At 52.9% G+C, this 18,536-nt stretch overlaps 1 protein-coding gene across 2 annotated transcripts in view; it reads left to right on the top strand.

Annotated features, from left to right (window-relative positions):
* Positions 1–348: 348 nt before the first annotated feature.
* The window catches only part of NT5M (5',3'-nucleotidase, mitochondrial), a 25,236-nt gene continuing 7,048 nt past the window's right edge, over positions 349–18,536 (top strand). The window contains exons 1-5 of one of the 2 annotated variants that reach the window (NM_001206262.1): positions 361–744; positions 3,394–3,494; positions 8,318–8,378; positions 9,549–9,663; positions 12,585–13,197. In NM_001206262.1, coding sequence (NP_001193191.1) covers positions 487–744; positions 3,394–3,494; positions 8,318–8,378; positions 9,549–9,663; positions 12,585–12,727 — 678 coding nt within the window. In that variant the 5' untranslated portion in view covers positions 361–486 and the 3' untranslated portion in view covers positions 12,728–13,197. Of the gene's footprint in view, positions 745–3,393; positions 3,495–8,317; positions 8,379–9,548; positions 9,664–12,584; positions 13,198–18,536 lie in introns of those variants that run through there. The other variant, XM_005220403.4, reaches the window with a different exon arrangement.

Below are 18,536 nucleotides of genomic sequence, written 5' to 3'. Positions count from 1 at the left end.
CTTCCCTTCTAAGATGTAAGTTCCAAGATGGCAGGACCTCGTCCGTATGCTCCACTGAGAGATGCTCTAGGGGCTCAGTAAACGTCTCTTCGACACAGGCCTGCTCCATCCTCGCTGTGGCAGTTGGAGGAGGGAGCCCAGGCCCAGAGTTCCAGGAGAAGGTGCCAGTGGAGATCCGGCGACTGCGGACGCCCCGGAGACAGCCCAGCGCCCCGAACTATCCTCCAGGCCACGCCCCTCGGGCCCGCCTCGGTCGGCGCGGGTCCCTTTAAGGGCGGCGAAACCGCAGCCTCGCTCTGGGGCCGGAGCCTGCGCGCTCTTGCCCCCCGCGCCCCGCGCCCCCCGCCCGTACCCCGCGCGCCCCCGGCGCCGCGCGCGCTCCGTGCGCTCCCCGCACCCGGCGCGCCCCGCGCCCGGCCCCCTGGCCGCAGTGTCTTCTCCCGCGGTCATGGCCCCGGTGCCCGCGGCGAGCGCCCGCGTGGGGCCATGATCCGGCTGCGCTGCTGGTGCTCGCGGAGGCCCCGCGGCGCGGCGGGGCCGGCAGGGCGGCGCTGGGCGTCGGGTGGGCCTGCTGGCCGCGCCCTGCGAGTGCTGGTGGACATGGACGGCGTGCTGGCCGACTTCGAGGGCGGCTTCCTCAGGAAGTTCCGCGCGCGCTTCCCCGACCAGCCTTTCATCGCGCTGGAGGACCGGCGCGGCTTCTGGGTGTCGGAGCAGTACGGCCGTCTGCAGCCCGGGCTGAGCGTGAGCATCCCCACCCCGGGCGCGCGTGGCCCTGGGGCTCGACTCCCGTAGCACCGAGTCCTGGGGGGCCACGCTGTTGGCTGTCATCGAGGGCTTCTCAAAATTCAGGAGTACATAAAGCGTAGTATATCCAACTCTCCATCTTCAACTGACTTTAATTTTGGATGTACTTGACCTCAAGTCACATTCCTGTGTCCTCCTCCTCGTAGATTTGATGAGCATCTTTAGCATCCATTCTTTTCGCCTTTTTACAGCAAAGCGTGGCTCCCAGTAGAATTAGGCCCAGAGATATTGTGAGCCTTTCTGGACATCACAGCACACAGGGAGTCAGTGCACGGTGGGTTTGGATCTACTCCTTGGCTTATCCACTGGCCCTGCCGGCCCCTCTGAGCACCTGACAGGCCCCCTCCCGCAGTGCTCTACTCTCTTGAGTCCATGGTGTATGGAGAGGAGATAGCAGGCTCGCTCCCAGACAGATGGTTTGGCTTGTACATTTAAACTGCTTGGTGAAAGGAGCCAGATTTTGCCCTGGACCAACCTAGAGGCCCAGTGTTTTCTGCTGTCCCTCACCGGGCCTTCTGAGGTGGCTGCCAGGTGAGCTGATAGGATTTGAGAGCCTGTTCTGTAACCCAGCTAGCCTGCATCCCCTCCTCTCCGAGGCAGGCTTGATATTTTCCCTTGTGAAAGGGGCAGCCAGGATCCAACAGTCCGTCTGCGTGCCAAGGTCATCCGGTCCTGTCCTCTGTCCTCCCCCAAGTGCCAGCTCTGTGACTCACGAACGGCATCTTGACAGAATTCTGGTTTGTGGAGGGGCCAGAGTTCCAAAGGAAATCAAGTGCTCCTTCTCTTCAGGAACACCAAGCGCTTCAGAAGGTGACCTTCCCCCAAGCCTGGGGTGCTGACTCCTCCCAGTCCTGATACCCAGTTAAAAACGCCCTAGTAACTTTGCAGGCTCTGACGTCCTCCTCCACCCTGTGTGTGTTCATTCACAGAGGGCGCTCAGCAGTGCAGTCTCAGTACCTCTTTCCTCCCAGGACCGCATTACCATGCAGAAGGCAAGCCCACCCCCAGCTCTCAGGCCAGTGGCTCTTCCAGTCCCTTGTGCCCATATGCAGACTCTGGCTCTGAGGGGATGATTTGCTGGTTTCCAAGGCCTGGGAGCAGAGCTCCAGGGGCACCAAGGAGGGCTATTCCGAGAGTTTGCTCCTGGGAACCTTGCAGGCAACGGGGCTTTAATAGAGGCACATGTGACCTTATCTCTAGCACCGCTCACAGCAGGACCTCCCTGGGTCTCCCCTGGCACAATTGGTCCAGCATCTGCCTGCAAAGCACCCAGTCAGGCACCCAGCTTACACACGGAGGCATCCATGGTTTACAAAACATGGGTCTGTCTGTATTTCCTTTGATCTTCACATGCCTAGGGGTGAGCAGGACAGAGGAAGGCATAGCTCATTGTAACTGACTTAGAATCTTACACTGTTGGACAGTTGAACTGATCCCAGAGAGAGGAAATGCCTTGACCAGGGTTTCAGGGCAGGTTGAGGGTAGGGAGGGAAGCTGGGCATTGGTCAGAAGTGAAGTGGTTAGCCCCAGGTCACACCGCTAGGGCCAGCACTTCTGACTCCTTCTCGAGCCTGCTTTCCACCAGTCACACTCGCACCGCGTCCGTTTGAGTCAGGAGACCCAAGTTCAAGTTCTGAACTTGAAAAAAATTTTCAAGTGGCTTTGAAAACAGCCTGTGAAGCCCAGCTGCCTCATTTGGATCCTGGGGATGGCAGTTCTTGCCCCTTGAGAGATGTGAGACTCAGACATAGTGTATGTTAGCAATAAGCACTGGTTTGCTTAAATCCATTGAGTTAACCTCCAACCTGTGTGACCTCCGTGTGCTCACTGTGGGGGAAGCAGTTGTTCTGGGACGGGGGGCTTCTGACCTGAAGGGGATCTGTTTCTTGCTTCTCAGAGGCTGGGGTTTGTCACTTTCTCCTTGGCCTGGCCCTGGAAGGAAGTGGCATACTGCAGCATAAGATGGGCACTTCTCGCCAGGTGGGTTGGAAGCCACCATTTTGCTGTGTGACATTAAGTCGGTCTTGTCCCCATTCTGAGCTTTGGTTTTCTCACATGTGAAATGAGGGTCTGCATTTGGGACTTTTAAACTTTAAAACAGCAGAATACTTTTTTTTTTAAAAACACAGTGTTTATTGGCATCCCAACACATAGCACAGATAAGGAGCTGCTTTGGTGGTGTTGAGCAGCCATGCCCACCTTCTGCCCATGCCTCTATTCCATAGGGCTCGGAAGGGCCTGAGCTCCTCCAGCTACTGAACATGAGTTAGGGCTTCAGCATCGAGGCAGGACCTGGCCCGCCCTTGCAGCCTGAAGGGTGCTCTGGCCCTTAGAATCAGGCAAGGGCGTGGTTCCTGAAGGCCAGCCTTTCTGCCCTCTGATTCCCGCGGGGCCTCCAGCAAAGCCAGCTTCTGAACCCTGTAGCTGGCCCCTGCCGGATCCTTGCGGAAGCTGGGCCCCTCCTGGAGAGGGGCTGGAGTACACGCCCACTCCACCAACCTGCCTTCGGGAAGACTATCCTCAGGTGTGGGGCTCAGGGTGCTGAGGACCCCGGGCGTCACCTGCTTTTTTTCCCCCTCTTCTCAGGAGAAGGCCATCAGCATCTGGGAGTCTGAGAACTTCTTCTTTGACCTCGAACCTCTCCCGGGAGCTGTAGAAGCTGTGAAACAGATGGCCAACCTGGAGAGGTAAGTCTGTCCTGGCCCAGGGTCCACGCCCCTTCCTGTGTGCCCTTTGCCTGTCTTCCTCCTGCTTGCCCTACACCCTGCATGGGCCTGCTTGGTAAATCCTCCAGGGCCTCTCTGCAGGCTAAGATGCTTCCATCTAGTAACTTGGGAGAATGTGGAATCTAGTTTGACACGCTTTGTTGGGTGTCCTGGGTTCATTTGTTCAGCACGTCCCTGAGAACCAACTGTTAGACTCGTTCCCTGCAACCCTGGAGCTTACAGTCCAGCCGGGGAGCAGGCGGTGAACAGAGCATCACTCAGGAAGACTGTGATAACACAGGGCCACGTGTGTGAAGGGGTGCGATGGGGACCTGGGAGAGATGGGGAGGAGGTGGCAGCAGGAGGAGGGGGAGCCATCCATCTGACCCTGTGAGCCAAAGCCCCCCCTGCACCCGGAACCAGTGCCCACCACAATCCAGTAACACAGTGCTCCTCCTCTGAGAGCTTAAAAAACAGTCGTCTTACTGAGATGTAATTCATGCAGCCCACACCCAGGTGGTTTTTAGCGGAGTCAGAGAGGTGTTCACCCATCACCATCATCAGCTTCACAGCCTATCCGCTCCCCATCTCCCGCAGAGAAACCCTGGACCATCCACAGTCGCTGCCTGTTCCTGCCTCCCCCCACCGCCCATGGCAACCACAGTAGGCCTCCTGTCGTGGATTTGCCTCTTCTGGACGTTTCATATACATTTCTTATGGTATCTGGCCTTCTGTGGCCGCTTCTTTCACTCAGCATGTTTCCAGGTTTATCTGTGTCCCAGGGTGAATCAGGGTTTCATCTCATTTTACTGCCAAGTGACTGTCAGTCCTGTGGCCCACCGTGTTCTGTCCAACTGCTCATTAACTGGTAGACCTTGGGGTGTTCCTTCTTTTTAAACACGGGGACTAACCCTGCTGTGAACCCTCATCTACAGGTCTCTGTGGTCGCTTGTTTTTGTTTCTCCTAGGTGTGTACCCAGGAGTGGAACTGCCGGGTCATGGGCTGAATCCAGACTGTTTTCAGCTGCACGTTTTACGTTCCCAGTAGTAATATCAAAGGGATCCAGCTCCTCCTCCCAACCCTGGCTGTAGTCTTTTATTATTTTTTTTAATATTTATTTTATTTGTTATTTATTTGGCTGCACCAGGTCTTAGTTGCAGCATGCGGGGATCTAGTTCCCTGACCAGGGATCGAACCTTAGGCCCCCTGCATTGGGAGGGTGGAGTCTTACCCGCTGGACCACTGGGGAAGTCTCTTTAAAAAAACGTATTTATTTTATTTAGCTGTGGTCTTTTTTATTCCAGCCGTCCTAGTGGGTGTGATGTGGTATCTCATTGTGGTTTTAATCTGCATTTCTCTGAAGACAAATGCTATGCAGCTTCTTTTGGTGTGCATATCAGCTGTCTGTCCTTTTGGGATAAATGTTTATTCAGATCCTTTGCTAACTTTTTTTCAATTGGGTTATTTGTCGTTTTTGTTATTGTTAACTCTTAAGAGCTCTTTATTTATTCTGGGTAACAAGTCCCCTGTGAGATATATGACTTGCAAATACAGTTTCTTATTCTATGATTGTTTTACTTTTCTTGCTGGTGTCCTTTAGAACCCAAAGTTTTTATTTTGATGTAGTTAAATTTATCTGTTATATTCTTTTGCTGTTTGTGTTTTTGGTGCCATCTCTAAGGATCCTTTGCCTAACCCAAGGTCACAAAGATTTGCTCCTGTGTTTTCTTCTAAGAGTGGTATAGGTTTAGCTCTTTTGTTCAGTTTGTTTGATTCATTTTGAGTTAATTTTTTTCATGTGGTGTGAGGTCTTACTTCCTTCTTTTTCGTGTGGGAAATCCAGTTGTCCCAGAGCCATTTGTTGAAAAGACCCTTCTTTCCTCCATGGAATGGTCTTGGCTTCCTTGTCAAAAGTCAATTGCCCATAAATGTTAGGATTTCTTTCTAGGCTTGCATAACTTTTATTGGTCACAGTTTTGCTTGAATTTAGTAGTCACAATGACAAATCAAATATTTGGTGTGATTTGGCCTTGGTTGTGCCATGTAACCAGAGAAGGCAATGACCCCACTCCAGTACTCTTGCCTGGAAAATCCCATGGACGGAGGAGCCTGGTAGGTTGCAGTCCTTGGGGTCGCGAAGAGTCAGACACAACTGAGTGACTCCACTTTCACTTTTCACTTTCATGCATTGGAGAAGGAAATGGCAACCCACTCCAGTGTCCTTGCCTGGAGAATCCCAGGGACGGGGGAGCCTGGCTGGCTGCTGTCTATGGGTCGCACAGAGTCGGACACGACTGAAGCGACTTAGCAGCAGCAGCAGCAGTGCCATGTAACTGGCCTTCCCAGGTGGTGTTGTTGGTAAAGAACACACCTGCCAGTTCAGGAGGCATAAGAGATGTGGGTTCAACCCCTGGGTTGAGAAGATTCCCTGGAGGAGGGCACAGCATCCCACTCAAGTATTATTCCGTGGAGAATCCCGGGGACAGAGGAACCTGGCAGGCTGCAGGCCATAGGGTCTCACAGAATCGGACACTACTGAAGCGACTCAGCACATATGCACATACCATGTAACTGCCTTTGAACTTCATCAGCTTTCAAGGTTCTAATGTGATAAATGGACATCAGGCCCTCTGAGCAGTATATTCTATTCTAGTCTATGATTTGAACTTGATTTACACTGGAGCAGTGTGATACAACTTCTTCCACCTATAGCAAAAGCCCAGAGAGGCAGAGAACGTGTAGAAAGCTTTTGCACCAAAGCCTTTTTTCCCCCCAGCTGTTTTGGGTCTTGGTTGTATCGTGCGGGATCTCTGGTCGCAGTACATGGACTCTCTAGTTGTGGTGTGCAGACTTAGTTGCTCTGCAGCATGTGGGATCTTCATTCCCCAACCAGGGACCAAACATGTGTCCCCTGCATTGCACGGCAGATTCTTAAGCACTGGACCCCCAGGGGAATCCCATATAAAGCTTTTAAAAGCTCTGTTCTTGTCTGGACCACACTCATCAGCTGTAGTCTGGAGAGCTGGGTTGCATGATGGTTAAGGCTCAGTGTGAACCAGAGTGAGCCCACTTCTCCAGAATCAGACCCTTAGCACGTTTCTAAACTCTCTGTGACTCGGTCTCTTCACCTGTAAAATGCACAGTGTAAGCGTTAGCTGCCACTGTTACTACTCGGCAGGATTTAGTAGGTGAGCAGCAAGAAGAGTGTCCTTTGGCCAAAGCAGCATGGGGAACGTCCATTAGAGGTTTCTTTTCGTGGTGGGCTGGGTTCCCAGAACTTGTTAGTTTGCAGATGTGTTTGAGCATTCTTTAGGGGGCGGGAGAGGAGGAATGTGGGTTCTGGAGCTTTTTCACAGCTGCTCTATTTTGCAGACATTCCAGCTTGTGACATGTGTTGGCCCTTTACTTCCACTCTGGATCTTAGCTGGGTAGACAATTCTGATGATCAGTCTGTCCCCAAAGTTTGCATGGAGAGAGGGGTCGAGTCATAACCAAGTGGAGAGCCTTGTGTCTAATGCTTGTGTTGGAGGTTGCCTGGGAGGGGCTCGTTCAGGTGCAGATGCTTCTCCAAGAAGGCGACATCTGACCCCAGACCTGCAGGGTCGAAGTGAATAGTGAAGTGCAGAGTGGGCAGGGGTACAGGCCCCGGAGGGGAAGGGTTTTGCTGACTTGGTAACAAAGGAGACCAAGGTTTCAGCGAGTGTGGAGCAGGAAGGATATAGTGCATGTGGTTGAAGAGAGAAGGGTGTCATCTCACTTAGGTTTTAAAACCATGGGCTCGGGTGCTGAATTTGGCATTTCTCCAAAGAAGAGCTCCAGATGGCAACTAAGCATGTGAAGTTTGCCTCAGCGTTATTCATCCTTAGGGAAATGAGTCACAACCACAGCGGGAAGCCCACGGAACGACTATGACAAGAAAAACAAGTGTAGCCAAGGATGGAGGGAGCTTGGAGTCCTTGTTGCTGATGGTGGGATCGAAACAGATGCAGCTGCTACCTCAGCAGCCATGTCCCCGGGGCGTGGAGCCGGCTGTAACCCAGCAGTCGAACCAAGAGAAATGGAGGTGCAGATCCACCAGGCCCTGAGCATGGGTGTCCCCAGCAGCTCGATGCCTGGGCGAAGCAGCTGCGCCCTCCATCCTGGCAGCGTGTGCCTCACCGCGATGTCACCGGGCAAGAAAGAGGCCTGAAGTGCCAGTGCCCTTGAAAACACGACCCCAAAGGACAAGACCACGTGCTGTGGGGTTCCGTTAAACATGAAATGTCCGAAACAGGCAACTCCACGGAGACACAGCAGGAGAGACCCAGGGCCGCAGTCTGACTGAGGTCTCTTGGGACTGCTTTGCAGAGAGCTGGGACCCAGTGTCCCACGGGTGCGACCCGAGGGGCAGGGAACCTGTTGGCACTGTTGGTGGGTGCTGGGTCTGGGGTTGTGGGAGGCGCTGGTGCAGCACAGACCTCAGGGGTCCCTGAGGGCCCAGGAAGACCAGCCCTTGACCCAGACTCTGGCTTGCAGTTTTCTTGGCTCCACGCCGAGCGGGGCCCTGATGTCCCTGATAACTGGCTCTGTCCTGTAAAGCCTCCCTGGCTGGACGCTGCTCACCTTCCCCAGTAGTTCCTGTCACGTCTGGGTGGTGGTCCCAAACCTCTGTGTGGCTGCTGCAACGGGGGCTGCCGTGTGGTTTGCAGGCCCCGGGCTGGTGTCCCACGTGGTGGCCGGGGCGGTGGCGATGGGGTGGGGGCAGGTGCAGGCCCAGGCAGGGGGGCTGTGGGCACACAGCCTCACCAGCCCGCTCTCTCCCCAGCACTGACGTCTTCATTTGCACGAGCCCCATCAAGATGTACAAGTACTGTCCCTTCGAGAAGGTGAGACACCTGCTGCGGGGCCTCTGCTCACCTTGCCTGCGTCCTGGGGAAGGGTTGGGACCCTCCCATCCAGCCCACCTGGGGGTCTGGGCCGGGGCCTCCTCCCAAACGTTAAAAAAAAGAAGGAAGGAAATTCTGTCAACTATAGATGTTTCTCTGACTTTTCTTGATTTTTCAAAATCTCTTTGATTAGCCATTACTTTAGCGATAAAAAAGTAAATACATTTGTCACTCAGGAAACAGTTACCAGGCCCCTGCTACAACACTGGGCATCTGGGGCTGAAAAATGCCTCTCTCTGCTCTTGGGAGCTGAGGACAGCGCGGCAGGAAAAGAGACAGGTGTCCCCGGCTCTGTGCTCCAGCAGGGAGGAAGTCCAGAAGCCCAGGCTGGCTCTCTGGGGAAGGGAGGAACTGGGAGGACCAGTTGTGAGTGGTGGGACAGCTGAGCAAAGGCCAAGAGACCTGGGGGAGGCACAGGGGCAGAAGCAGGAAGGGGAGGGAGAGGCTGAAAGGCAGGGCCTTTACAGAACCATTGGTTTGGGCTTCAAGCAACAGGCACCCCAAGGCCTCTGAAGGGTTTTTAAGCAAAGCCAGGCCTGGAGTGTCCAAGTCCTGGATGGCCCAGATGTCAGCTTGTACTCACCCAGCTTGGCAAGGAGACAGCCTTGTGAACCCATTTAGTGAACCTAACAGCACCCAGTTATTCTGGGATGTTCATGTTACTTTGTGACCATGGAGGGGCTTTAAGAGAAGTGGGCCATTTGTGCAGATTCCCCATCTGCTGGGGAAGGTCACTTGGAGCAGGGTGTTGGCGGAGCCCCCAGACACGCCTGTACCCCTGGCTCTGGCACCGCACACCCACTCCCGCTGTGGGTCCAGTTCTCATGTGGCCTCCAGACCAAAGCTCAGGTAGGGCTGGAAGGCAGGCTGGTCAGGGCTTCTGGAAGGGACGACGCACCTAAGGGTTGCATCCCTTTTCCTTGAGCTGGAGCCTTGCAGGGTGCATGGGGGACCTGAGCTGGGTTGGGGTGTTTGGTCAGAGCCGCGGTACTGCCGCTTCGTAGCTGTGGACTGGGATGGCTCTGTGGTCCCCTGCACGTGGGTAGTCTCCCTGGTGGTGCCCTGGCCTCATAGCGCCCCCCCCCCCTTCTTGGCCCGCTCTCGTTCCAGTATGCCTGGGTGGAGAAGCACTTTGGCCCTGACTTCCTGGAGCAGATTGTGCTGACCAGAGACAAGACCGTGGTCTCCGCTGACCTCCTCATAGACGACCGGGTGGACATCACAGGCAAGTGGCCTGAAGTAGGGGAGGGGCAGGCATGGGGGCCCCAACCCGAGTGCCCATCCCCCAGCCCCATAGTCACCAGATCTGTGTGAGGCATCCTGTCCAGCCTTGAACCTTGAGCTGAGCCTCCTCCCTTTCAGAGAGACAAGCTTCTTCCCCACACGCACCCCCAGGGAGTCAGGGAGAGTGGTCCAGCCCCGGGGTAATGCACTGGGGCAGCCTTGATCGCGTCACCATACACCTTGAAGCCTTGCCTTCCTGTTAAATGAGGGCCAGACTCTGGCTGCCAAACATTTCTTTTTAGCAACAGAATCCTTTCTTTTTTCCTCAAAAGTAATTTGGACTGAATCTAATATGTAAACCAGGAAAGCAAAACCTAATTTCTGTAGTTGAAGGTGGTTTGGAGCTGTATTTTTCCCTTTTGCTTATGGGTGTCCCCCTCCCCCCAAAATAAACAAACCTTGAGTTTGCTTATTAAGGCGAGGGGGAATGATTGGTTCACCAAACTGAAAAGCTAACGTGGGAGGGCTTCAGTTCAGTTCAGTTGAATCCAGTAGCTCAGTAGTACCCAACTCTTTGCAACCCCATGGACTGCAGCACGCCAGGCTTCCCTGTCCATCACCAACTCCCAGAGCTTGCTCAAACTCATGTCCATCAAGTCGGTGATGCCATCCAACCACTTCCTCTATTGTCCCCGTTTCCTCCTGCCCTCAATCTTTCCCAGCATCAGGGTCTTTTCCAATGAGTCAGTTCTTCACATCAGGTGACCAACGTATTAGAGTTTCAGCTTCAGCATCAGTCCTTCCAATAAACATTCGGGACGGATTTCTTTTGGGATTGACTGGTTGAATCTCCTTGTAGTCCAAGGGACTCTCAAGAGTCTTCTCCAACACCACAGTTCAAAAGAATCAATTCTTTGGTGCTCAACTTTCTTTATGGTTCAACTCTCACGTCCATACGTGATTCCTGGAAAAACCATAGCTTTGACTAGACTGACCTTTGTTGGTAAAATAATGTCTCTGCTTTTTAATATGCATCTAGGTTTGTCATAGCTTTTCTTCAAGGAGCAAGCATCTTTTAATTTCATGGCCTCAGCCACCATCTGCTGTGATTTTGGAACCCAAGAAAATAGTCTGTCACTGTTTCCATTGTTTCCCCATCCATTTGCCATTAAGTGATGGGACCGGATGCCATGATCTTTGTTTTCTGAATGTTGAATTTTAAGCCAGCTTTTTCACTCTCCTCTTTCACTTTTATCAAAAGACTCTTTAGTTCCTCTTTGATTTCTGCCATAAGGGTGCTGTCATCTGCATATCTGAGGTTATTGATATTTCTCCCAGCAATCTTGATTCCAGCCTGTGCTTCATCCAGCCTGGCATTTCACATGATGTACTCTGCATATAAGTTAAATAAGCAGGATGACAATATACAGCCTTGACATACTCCTTTCTCAATTTGGAACCAGTCGTTGTTCCATGTCCCGTTCTAACTGTTGCTTCTTGACCTGCATACAAATTTCTCAGGAGGCAGGTAAGACAATCTGGTATTCTCATCTCTTTAAGAATTTACCACAGTTTGTTGTGATCCACACAGTCAAATGCTTTAGCGTAGTCAATGAAACAGAAGTAGATGTTTTTCTGGAATTTTCTTGCTTTTTCTGTGATCAAAGGGATGTTGGCAATTTGGTCTCTGGTTCCTCTGCCTTTTCTAAATCCAGCTTGAACATCTGGAAGTTCACAATTCATGTACTGTTGAAACCTGGCTTGGAGAATTTTGAGCATTGCTTTGCTAACATGTGAGATGAGTGCAATTGTATGGTAGTTTGAACATTCTTTGGGATTGGAATGAAAACTGACTTTTTCCAGTCCTGTGGGCATTGCTAAGTTTTCGAAATTTGCTGGCATATTGAGTGAAGCACTTTCATAGCATCATCTTTTAGGATTTGAAATGGCTCAGCTGGAATTTCATCACCTCCACCAGCTTTGTTCGTAGTGATGCTTCCTAAGGCCCACTTGACTTCACAGTCCAGGATGTCTGGCTCTAGGTGAGTGATCACACCATCGTGGTTATCTGGGTCATTAAGATCTTTTTTTGCATAGTTCTTCTGTGTATTCTTGCCTCCTCTTCTTAGTATCTTCTGCTTCTGTGCTTTATCGAGCCCATCTTTGCATGAAACATTCTCTTGGTATCTCACATTTTTTTGAAGAGATCTCTAGTCTTTCCCATTCTATTGTTTTCCTCTATTTCTTGGCATTTCTTGGCACTTAGGAAGTCTTTCTTATCTCTCTGTGCTATTCTTTGAAACTCTGCATTCAGATGGGTATATCTTTCCTTTTCTCCTTTACCTTTTGCTTCTCTTCTTTTCTCAGCTATTTGTAAGGTCTCCTCAGACAACCGTTTTGCCTTTTTACATTTCTTCTTCCTGGGAGGGTTTCAGGTGTGGCTGAATCTAGGATCTCAGACAGCATCCACCAGATTCGGCTTCTTTATCTCCTGGTTCTGCCTGCATGCTCTGGCAGATGCTCCCCTGCTGGTGGTCGTCAGCAGTTTCGGGGTTAAATCGTATTCTCTTGTACACCTCAGTGGGAAAATCTGAAACATTCCTTCCCTGATTAATTTTGGAACTGGCTGGGGAAACATCCTCATCTCTACCCCCATCAGCATCCAGAAAGTGGAATCCACACGAGGAACTTGAAGCTTGAGGGACTTGCGGGGCCCACGGTCAACAGCTGGTGACAAAGCTGGCCTGGGCATGGGGGCAGGATGCCCAGGCACGGGGGCAGGTCAGGCAGACATCTCGAGGGTCAGCCTCCAATGAGCACCTGCAATGGGATCCAGGGCTGCAAGGGGGTCCTCATCCAGTGGGCTGCTGTGACCCCCCTGGGGCTCCTGCCACGGGCCTGAGGTGCTGCTCTCTCCCCCAGGGGCCGAGCCGAATCCCAGCTGGGAGCACGTCCTGTTCACAGCCTGTCACAACCGCCACACGCAGCTGCAGCCCCCCAGCCGCAGGCTGCACTCGTGGGCAGATGACTGGAGGGCGATTCTGGACAGCAAGCGGCCCCACTGAGCTGGGCTGAGCCCTGGCCCTGTACGTGCCTGGCCGGGCTCTCCACGGACCTCAGTGCAGGGCGGGCCCAGGGGCCTGGACAGGACTCCAGGTGCCCAGGCCGACCTCAGGCCTCTGGTCTGGGAGGAGCTGGGGCATTGTTCGGTGGGGCAGTCCTCCCCTCCCTCAGGGAAGCCCCCTCCCTGCCGGCAGCTACCTGGTCTGAGGACGATGCAGGAGCAGATGGTCGAGTGGCCCCTCTGAACCTCAGCCCCTGCCGCCTGCCTGACACCCAGTGGGGTCTCCCCCAGGGACCCGCCTGGATCCAGCAACACAGTGAGAGTTCCAGGTCATGCTGGGTCCGTGCAGGGGACCTCACAGCCCGGCCTCTGACTGGCTGGAGGGCTCGGCCCCCACTCCAACCTGGGGGTTCACAAGCCTTGGGTGTTAGCTGGAGGCGTGAACAATAAATGCTGTTCTTAGTCCCCACCCCAAGGTCCTCTGCGTCTGGTCCCTGGGTGTCCAGCTGGGAGCTAAGAGGTGAGAGGCGCTGGGAGGCACAGCTTGGCAAGTTTGCCTCGCCGTGGGCTGCACGGAGTCAGGGATGACAGACCCTGACCTGGTGGCGGCAGCCATGCTGGCGGCCATGATGTCCCCGAGTGGGAAGCAGCCCCCTAGGCAGCCACCCCTGCCTGCGCTTTCTCATCCACTCCTGCTGTCTTCCCCACAGCTGCCCTCCAGGAACCCCCTGCTTGCCCCTCGGGCTCTGGGCCTAAGTTGGCCAGGAGGAAGGAGAGGAAAGCGGCAGGTGGGTCCTGACCAGGAGGGTGCTGGGGCTCCATCACGTGATCTCAAAATGCCTCAGCTCCATGGAGAGTGGAGACTGACCCCTTGAAAATGTTGTAGATATTCTGGGCTCAAGATGTAGAGCCCCTGGGAGGAGCAGAAGCTCCAGGTTTGGGCAGAAAGACTCAGGGTGTTTCTCCACTTTCTGGGTCAGTTTCCCCAGTTGGGACCCACCCCAGTGTTTCCGCATCCTGTGGCCTCATAACGCTTCCCGTGGCTTGCAACACTTTATGTGGGGTTGGGGGAGTGTAAGAGGCATACCAGAGGTCAACAGAGGATGAGATGGTTGGATGGCATCACTGACTCAATGGACATGAGTTTGGGCAAACTCTGGGAGGTAGAGAGGGACAGGGAAGCCTGGTGTGCTACAGTCCATGAGGTCATGAGGAGTCGGACATGACTGAGTGACCGAACAACGACAGATAGTGAAAAATGAACATGAGCCTGCATGGCTGAGTTTTAGTGTGTTTATACTTTTGGTCTTGCCCACAACCAGCCCAGGAGTCCAGGGCTCGGAGAGGTTCCAGGTGAGCCCAGGCCACCCAGCGAGCAGGGCTGGGGCAAGCTCAGCCCCCCAGAGGCCGCAGAGGAGAGGCTGTGGAAGGGGCCGGGACGTGGGAGCCAGGAGGGTAGGGCCTGGTTTGCCATCAACTTGCTGGGACCTGGGCCAAACCACATGTCTCTGAGTCTCTTCCAGGGTTGGTCAGCCCCCATGAGAAAGAGTTGCAGAAAACAGGGACATTTATTCCACAGTATTGCTGCTCGGTGGAGGAAAATGGATGTGCTTAGTGACACAAGGTGGGGGAAGGTGTGGTGACCAGAGCCCCAGTGGCTGGAGCCCTTGTGGCCAGCTCCCTGGCATCCGGAACAGTGAACTTGGAAGGCTCTGACAGGAACCCGGGGCACTGGTCCTGACTTGGCCACCTGGTGGCAGCACAACCTATTGAAATGGACGCAGTTGTGTGTGCGCGTGTGCGTGTGCATGTGGTGATGGGGTGCCAGTGATTACTGGGGGCACAGGCAACCTCGGGGAAGGAAGAGAAGGAAGGACTCCTAAGCCCACTTCTGGGCTCCTGGAGCAGCAGCTGCCATCCATCCCCCTGGCCACCGTGGACAAGCTTGGACCCTGGGTGTCCACTGAGCTCAGGACAGTGTCCAGCCTGCCTGGCCAGCAGGAATCCTGTCTCAGCCACAAGCCTCAGACACCCATCATGCTTACGACCTCCGAGTGGCTGAGACATCATCACTCTGCTTCTGCATCAGGCATGTGTGCAGGTCTTGGGCACCTTGGCCTGTGCCTGAGCCCCACCAGACGCCCTGCACCCCCAGATGCCCCACACCCCCAGACTCCCAGCACCCCAGATGCCCCTCACCCCCAGATGCCCTGTGCCCCCCAGTTCCTGGGGTGTATCACTCCTGTGTCTCATGTCCATTTTCCATTTAGAGGGTTTCCTGCACACAGCCACCCCCTGACCTTGTGGGGAATCAGGTTGCTGTCTCCCCAGCACTGTGCCTGAGGGAACGAGAGGCCCCAGCAGCTACATTTGTAGGCTTTTGTCCAGAGCTGCCCTGTCCCAGGGGCCGGGCCTCAGAGGGGAGGGTGCAGGCCTGCAGGTTCACACAACTGCTTGCCTCAAAAGACTGGGCCACGCTGGGACGAATGATAGAAATGCTTAAGGATAGAAGTTCATAAAAACGGGAACCAATCACCTCCCCAGCCAACACCTTGGCCTTGTTGGCAATTTTGGTGAAATTAAAAAAAAAAAATCATTGATTTGATTCTGAAGTGCTGGCTTGGACCCACAGGTTGGGGCCTAAAGAGACTGGAAGTGATAAAGGTTCTTATTGTGAGAGACGTGGGGCCAAAGGGTCGCTGCCGATGAGGCTGCCTCCCTACCCGACCCTCCTTCGCAAAGGAGAGTTTGCAGGTGGTGTCCTCCGGTGCGGCAGCTGCAATTCACACATATGGACACCGGATGGCGCCAGAGAACCAGCACTGGCTGCTCTCACCTCAGGCCGGTGGGAGCCAGGCACTCAGATCAGACCTGCCTGGACCCATCATCCTGGTTCTGAAAACTGTGGGCAGGGCCTAGGCCATGCACAGAGAGGACCCCGGCTGCTGAGTCGATGGCACCTGAAAGCAGAGGGCTTGGACCCCAGGGACAGACCAGGAGGTAGACTGAGGTCCAGGTGGGAAGTGTCCCTCCCTGTTCTGGAGGCCTCTGCAGTAGCAGCCTCACCTCCTGGCTTCCCTCCTTTACAGGCTCCATACGAACCAGAGGTGCAGACAGGAGCCTTCATATGCGTTTACAGGTGGACATATTCTTGCCAGGGTGAGGCACCCAGGGACCAAGTGGGGGGCATGACTCCTCTGATTGGAGCTGAGGGTTCTTCCCTGCCCCCATGACCCAGACGTCCTGGACCCTGGTGGCATCGGAGCCCCTGACCTCATACTTAAACAAGGGCTCCCGGGCCTTGGCTCTGACCTCAGACCTCCTCAGCACTGACTGCCTGAACTCGGACCCTGGGGGGTGGGAGTACCTGCTAAGCAAGTGGAAAGAGTTGGGAGCAGGGGGAGGGCTGGGCACAAACCAAGTTGTCCATCTTAACCACGAGGTTGAGTAAGATAAGTTCATTTTAATTTTGTGAAATCTGAAAGTGAGAATGTGGAGCCCAAATGCCAAAGGCCATGCCCTTCCTACCACCCACAACTGCTGCTTGGGCCGGGATGGGAGAGAGGAGCCCCAAGGGTGGATGACTCACACTGGAGCGCCACCCCCTGCCATGGTCCCAGGCCCCAGCCATGCAGGACAACTTTCCCCTCCAGGAGGTGAACCTGAGACTGGGGGAACACCTTAAATGTGGGCAGCAGTGTGGCCTGAGCGAAGGAAGGAGCCTCGTTGGAGGGGTCTGGGGCTCGAGGGGCCCAGCTTCCCCAGGACACCTATTTAGGGCACCTCGGTGGGAGCCACCAGGTGAGCTGAGCCCTCTTCCTCATCACCCCCAACTCCCACACACCTGGGCCAAGCAGAAAAGACAGGCATCTGTGTTTGGGGGGTTGAGTGTGGGAGCCAGCCTGAAGGGATGGGCAGGGCCCCAGGGGGGTGGGGAGCCCCCAGCCCAGCACATTGGGTATGTTTAGGGGTGACTCTGCTCTTGCACATGTGTGAGGGCTGTGTGGCTGGGGTGAACCTCAGGTACCAACAGTCGTCGGACACCTGAACAAGGGAACGATACCAAAGGAATGGCGTTAGTATGATGAAAACAAGAACTTGGAGCAGGAATACTCAATAGCCTTAGGCAGAGAGTCTTAGCCTTACACTGTGCCCTCAAAAAGGCCAACTAGAGTGTTTGGAAAATTAAATCTGGTCATCAAAGAAACTTGATAAATGGGCTGGATGGGTTAGTGGATGCAGCTGAAGAGCAAGTAGATGCGTTGGGTGATTAAGCCGAGGACTCGCAGCATGAAAGGACGAGGGACGAAGGTGTAGCTGCAGAGGACAGAGTTCATTTTTTTGGTCCAAGAGGAGACAAAGATGCAGGAGGGAACTTCCCAAAGCTGAGAATGTCCCGGAACTCAGATTGAAAGAGGCCACAAGGGCCAGGCAGGATGAATTTACCACTGGACAGGGGTTGATGTTTTATTAGAGCCTAAATATTAACAAACAGAAACGAGACAACTTGCAAGAGAGTGTAACAAATACTAGAAACAAGAAAAAAAGGTAGTAATTATCTCCAAATCCTGAGGGAAAATAATTGCATACTCAGAGTTCTATACCCAGCTGAATGTAAGACTAAAAACACTTCCTGATGACATGGGAGGTCTCAGATCATATGGCATCAAAAACAATTCCTTTTTGAGAATACTACTAATTGATGTTCTCTGGCAAGAAGAAAAACTAATCCAGGAAATGGAATATAAGAAACAATGATGAGTCAAGAATGATAAAAATTTGCTAAGTCTAAGAACGTTTTGGCTGCTTAAGGATTAGTAACAATTTGGGACTAAAATTATAGATGTTATGAAAAAGAGGTAGTTTATGGGACAGAGGAAAGCATGCCAAAGCTCTTGTCGAGGTGCAGATGCAAAATGAGTACAGTACTGGTACCGTAAGGTTAAGTATGTGAGTGAAAGTGTTTAGGGAAATCTCCATAAAATTGAGTATATAACTTATAAACTATTGGAAACACTGAAATGGGAAAAATGAAATAAATCCAACAATACTAGGAATGCGTGAAAAACAAAGCACAGAAAATAGAAAACAAAAGTGACTCCAGGAATAGATCAAATATTTCAGCAATTGCGATAAATGTATATGTGTGTTGAGTACACTCAGTTGTGTCTGACTCTTTGCGACCCCAGGGACTGGAGCCTTCCAGGCTCCTCTGTCCATAGAATTTTCCAGGCAAGAATACTGGAGGGGGTTGCCATTTGTTTCTCCAGGGGATCTTCCCGACTCAGGGTTCGAACCCACGTTTCATTATTGTCTCCTGCATGCAGGTGGGTTCTTTACCAATGGGTTAAATATACCTATTCAGGAAAAGAACTCCAGAGATAAAAAACAAAATCCTGTCTTCAAGAAACATGTATAAATGACAACGACCCAGAACAGTTTCATAGCAGAAGGGAAAATACATTCTTAAAAAAGTCCTAACCAAAGGAAATAGATGAGTGTACATCAGAATCAGACAAAACAGAAACCAAAGGAAGAATACTTTAAAAGGGACAAAGTTGGACTCATTCATTCAAGGCTGCAAGAAGCAATCTGCCAGCAAAATAAAGGTTATGGAATGTCGTTCCCCTAACAGCATAGTTTCGATATGTTTAAAATAAACACTCACAGAACTATAAAGAGAAATGGTCGGTTTCAGTTAGGGATAGATTTTAGTACTTTTCAAACTGACAGGTCAGAGAGGCACGACTAGGGATATACGTACACAAGGAGTCCAAAGAGACATTGCATTGTTTTCAAATGTACGTGAA

This window comes from Bos taurus, chromosome 19, assembly GCF_002263795.3.
Source record: "Bos taurus isolate L1 Dominette 01449 registration number 42190680 breed Hereford chromosome 19, ARS-UCD2.0, whole genome shotgun sequence".
Taxonomy (NCBI): domain Eukaryota; kingdom Metazoa; phylum Chordata; class Mammalia; order Artiodactyla; family Bovidae; genus Bos; species Bos taurus.
This window is presented reverse-complemented; position numbering and strand designations above follow the sequence as displayed.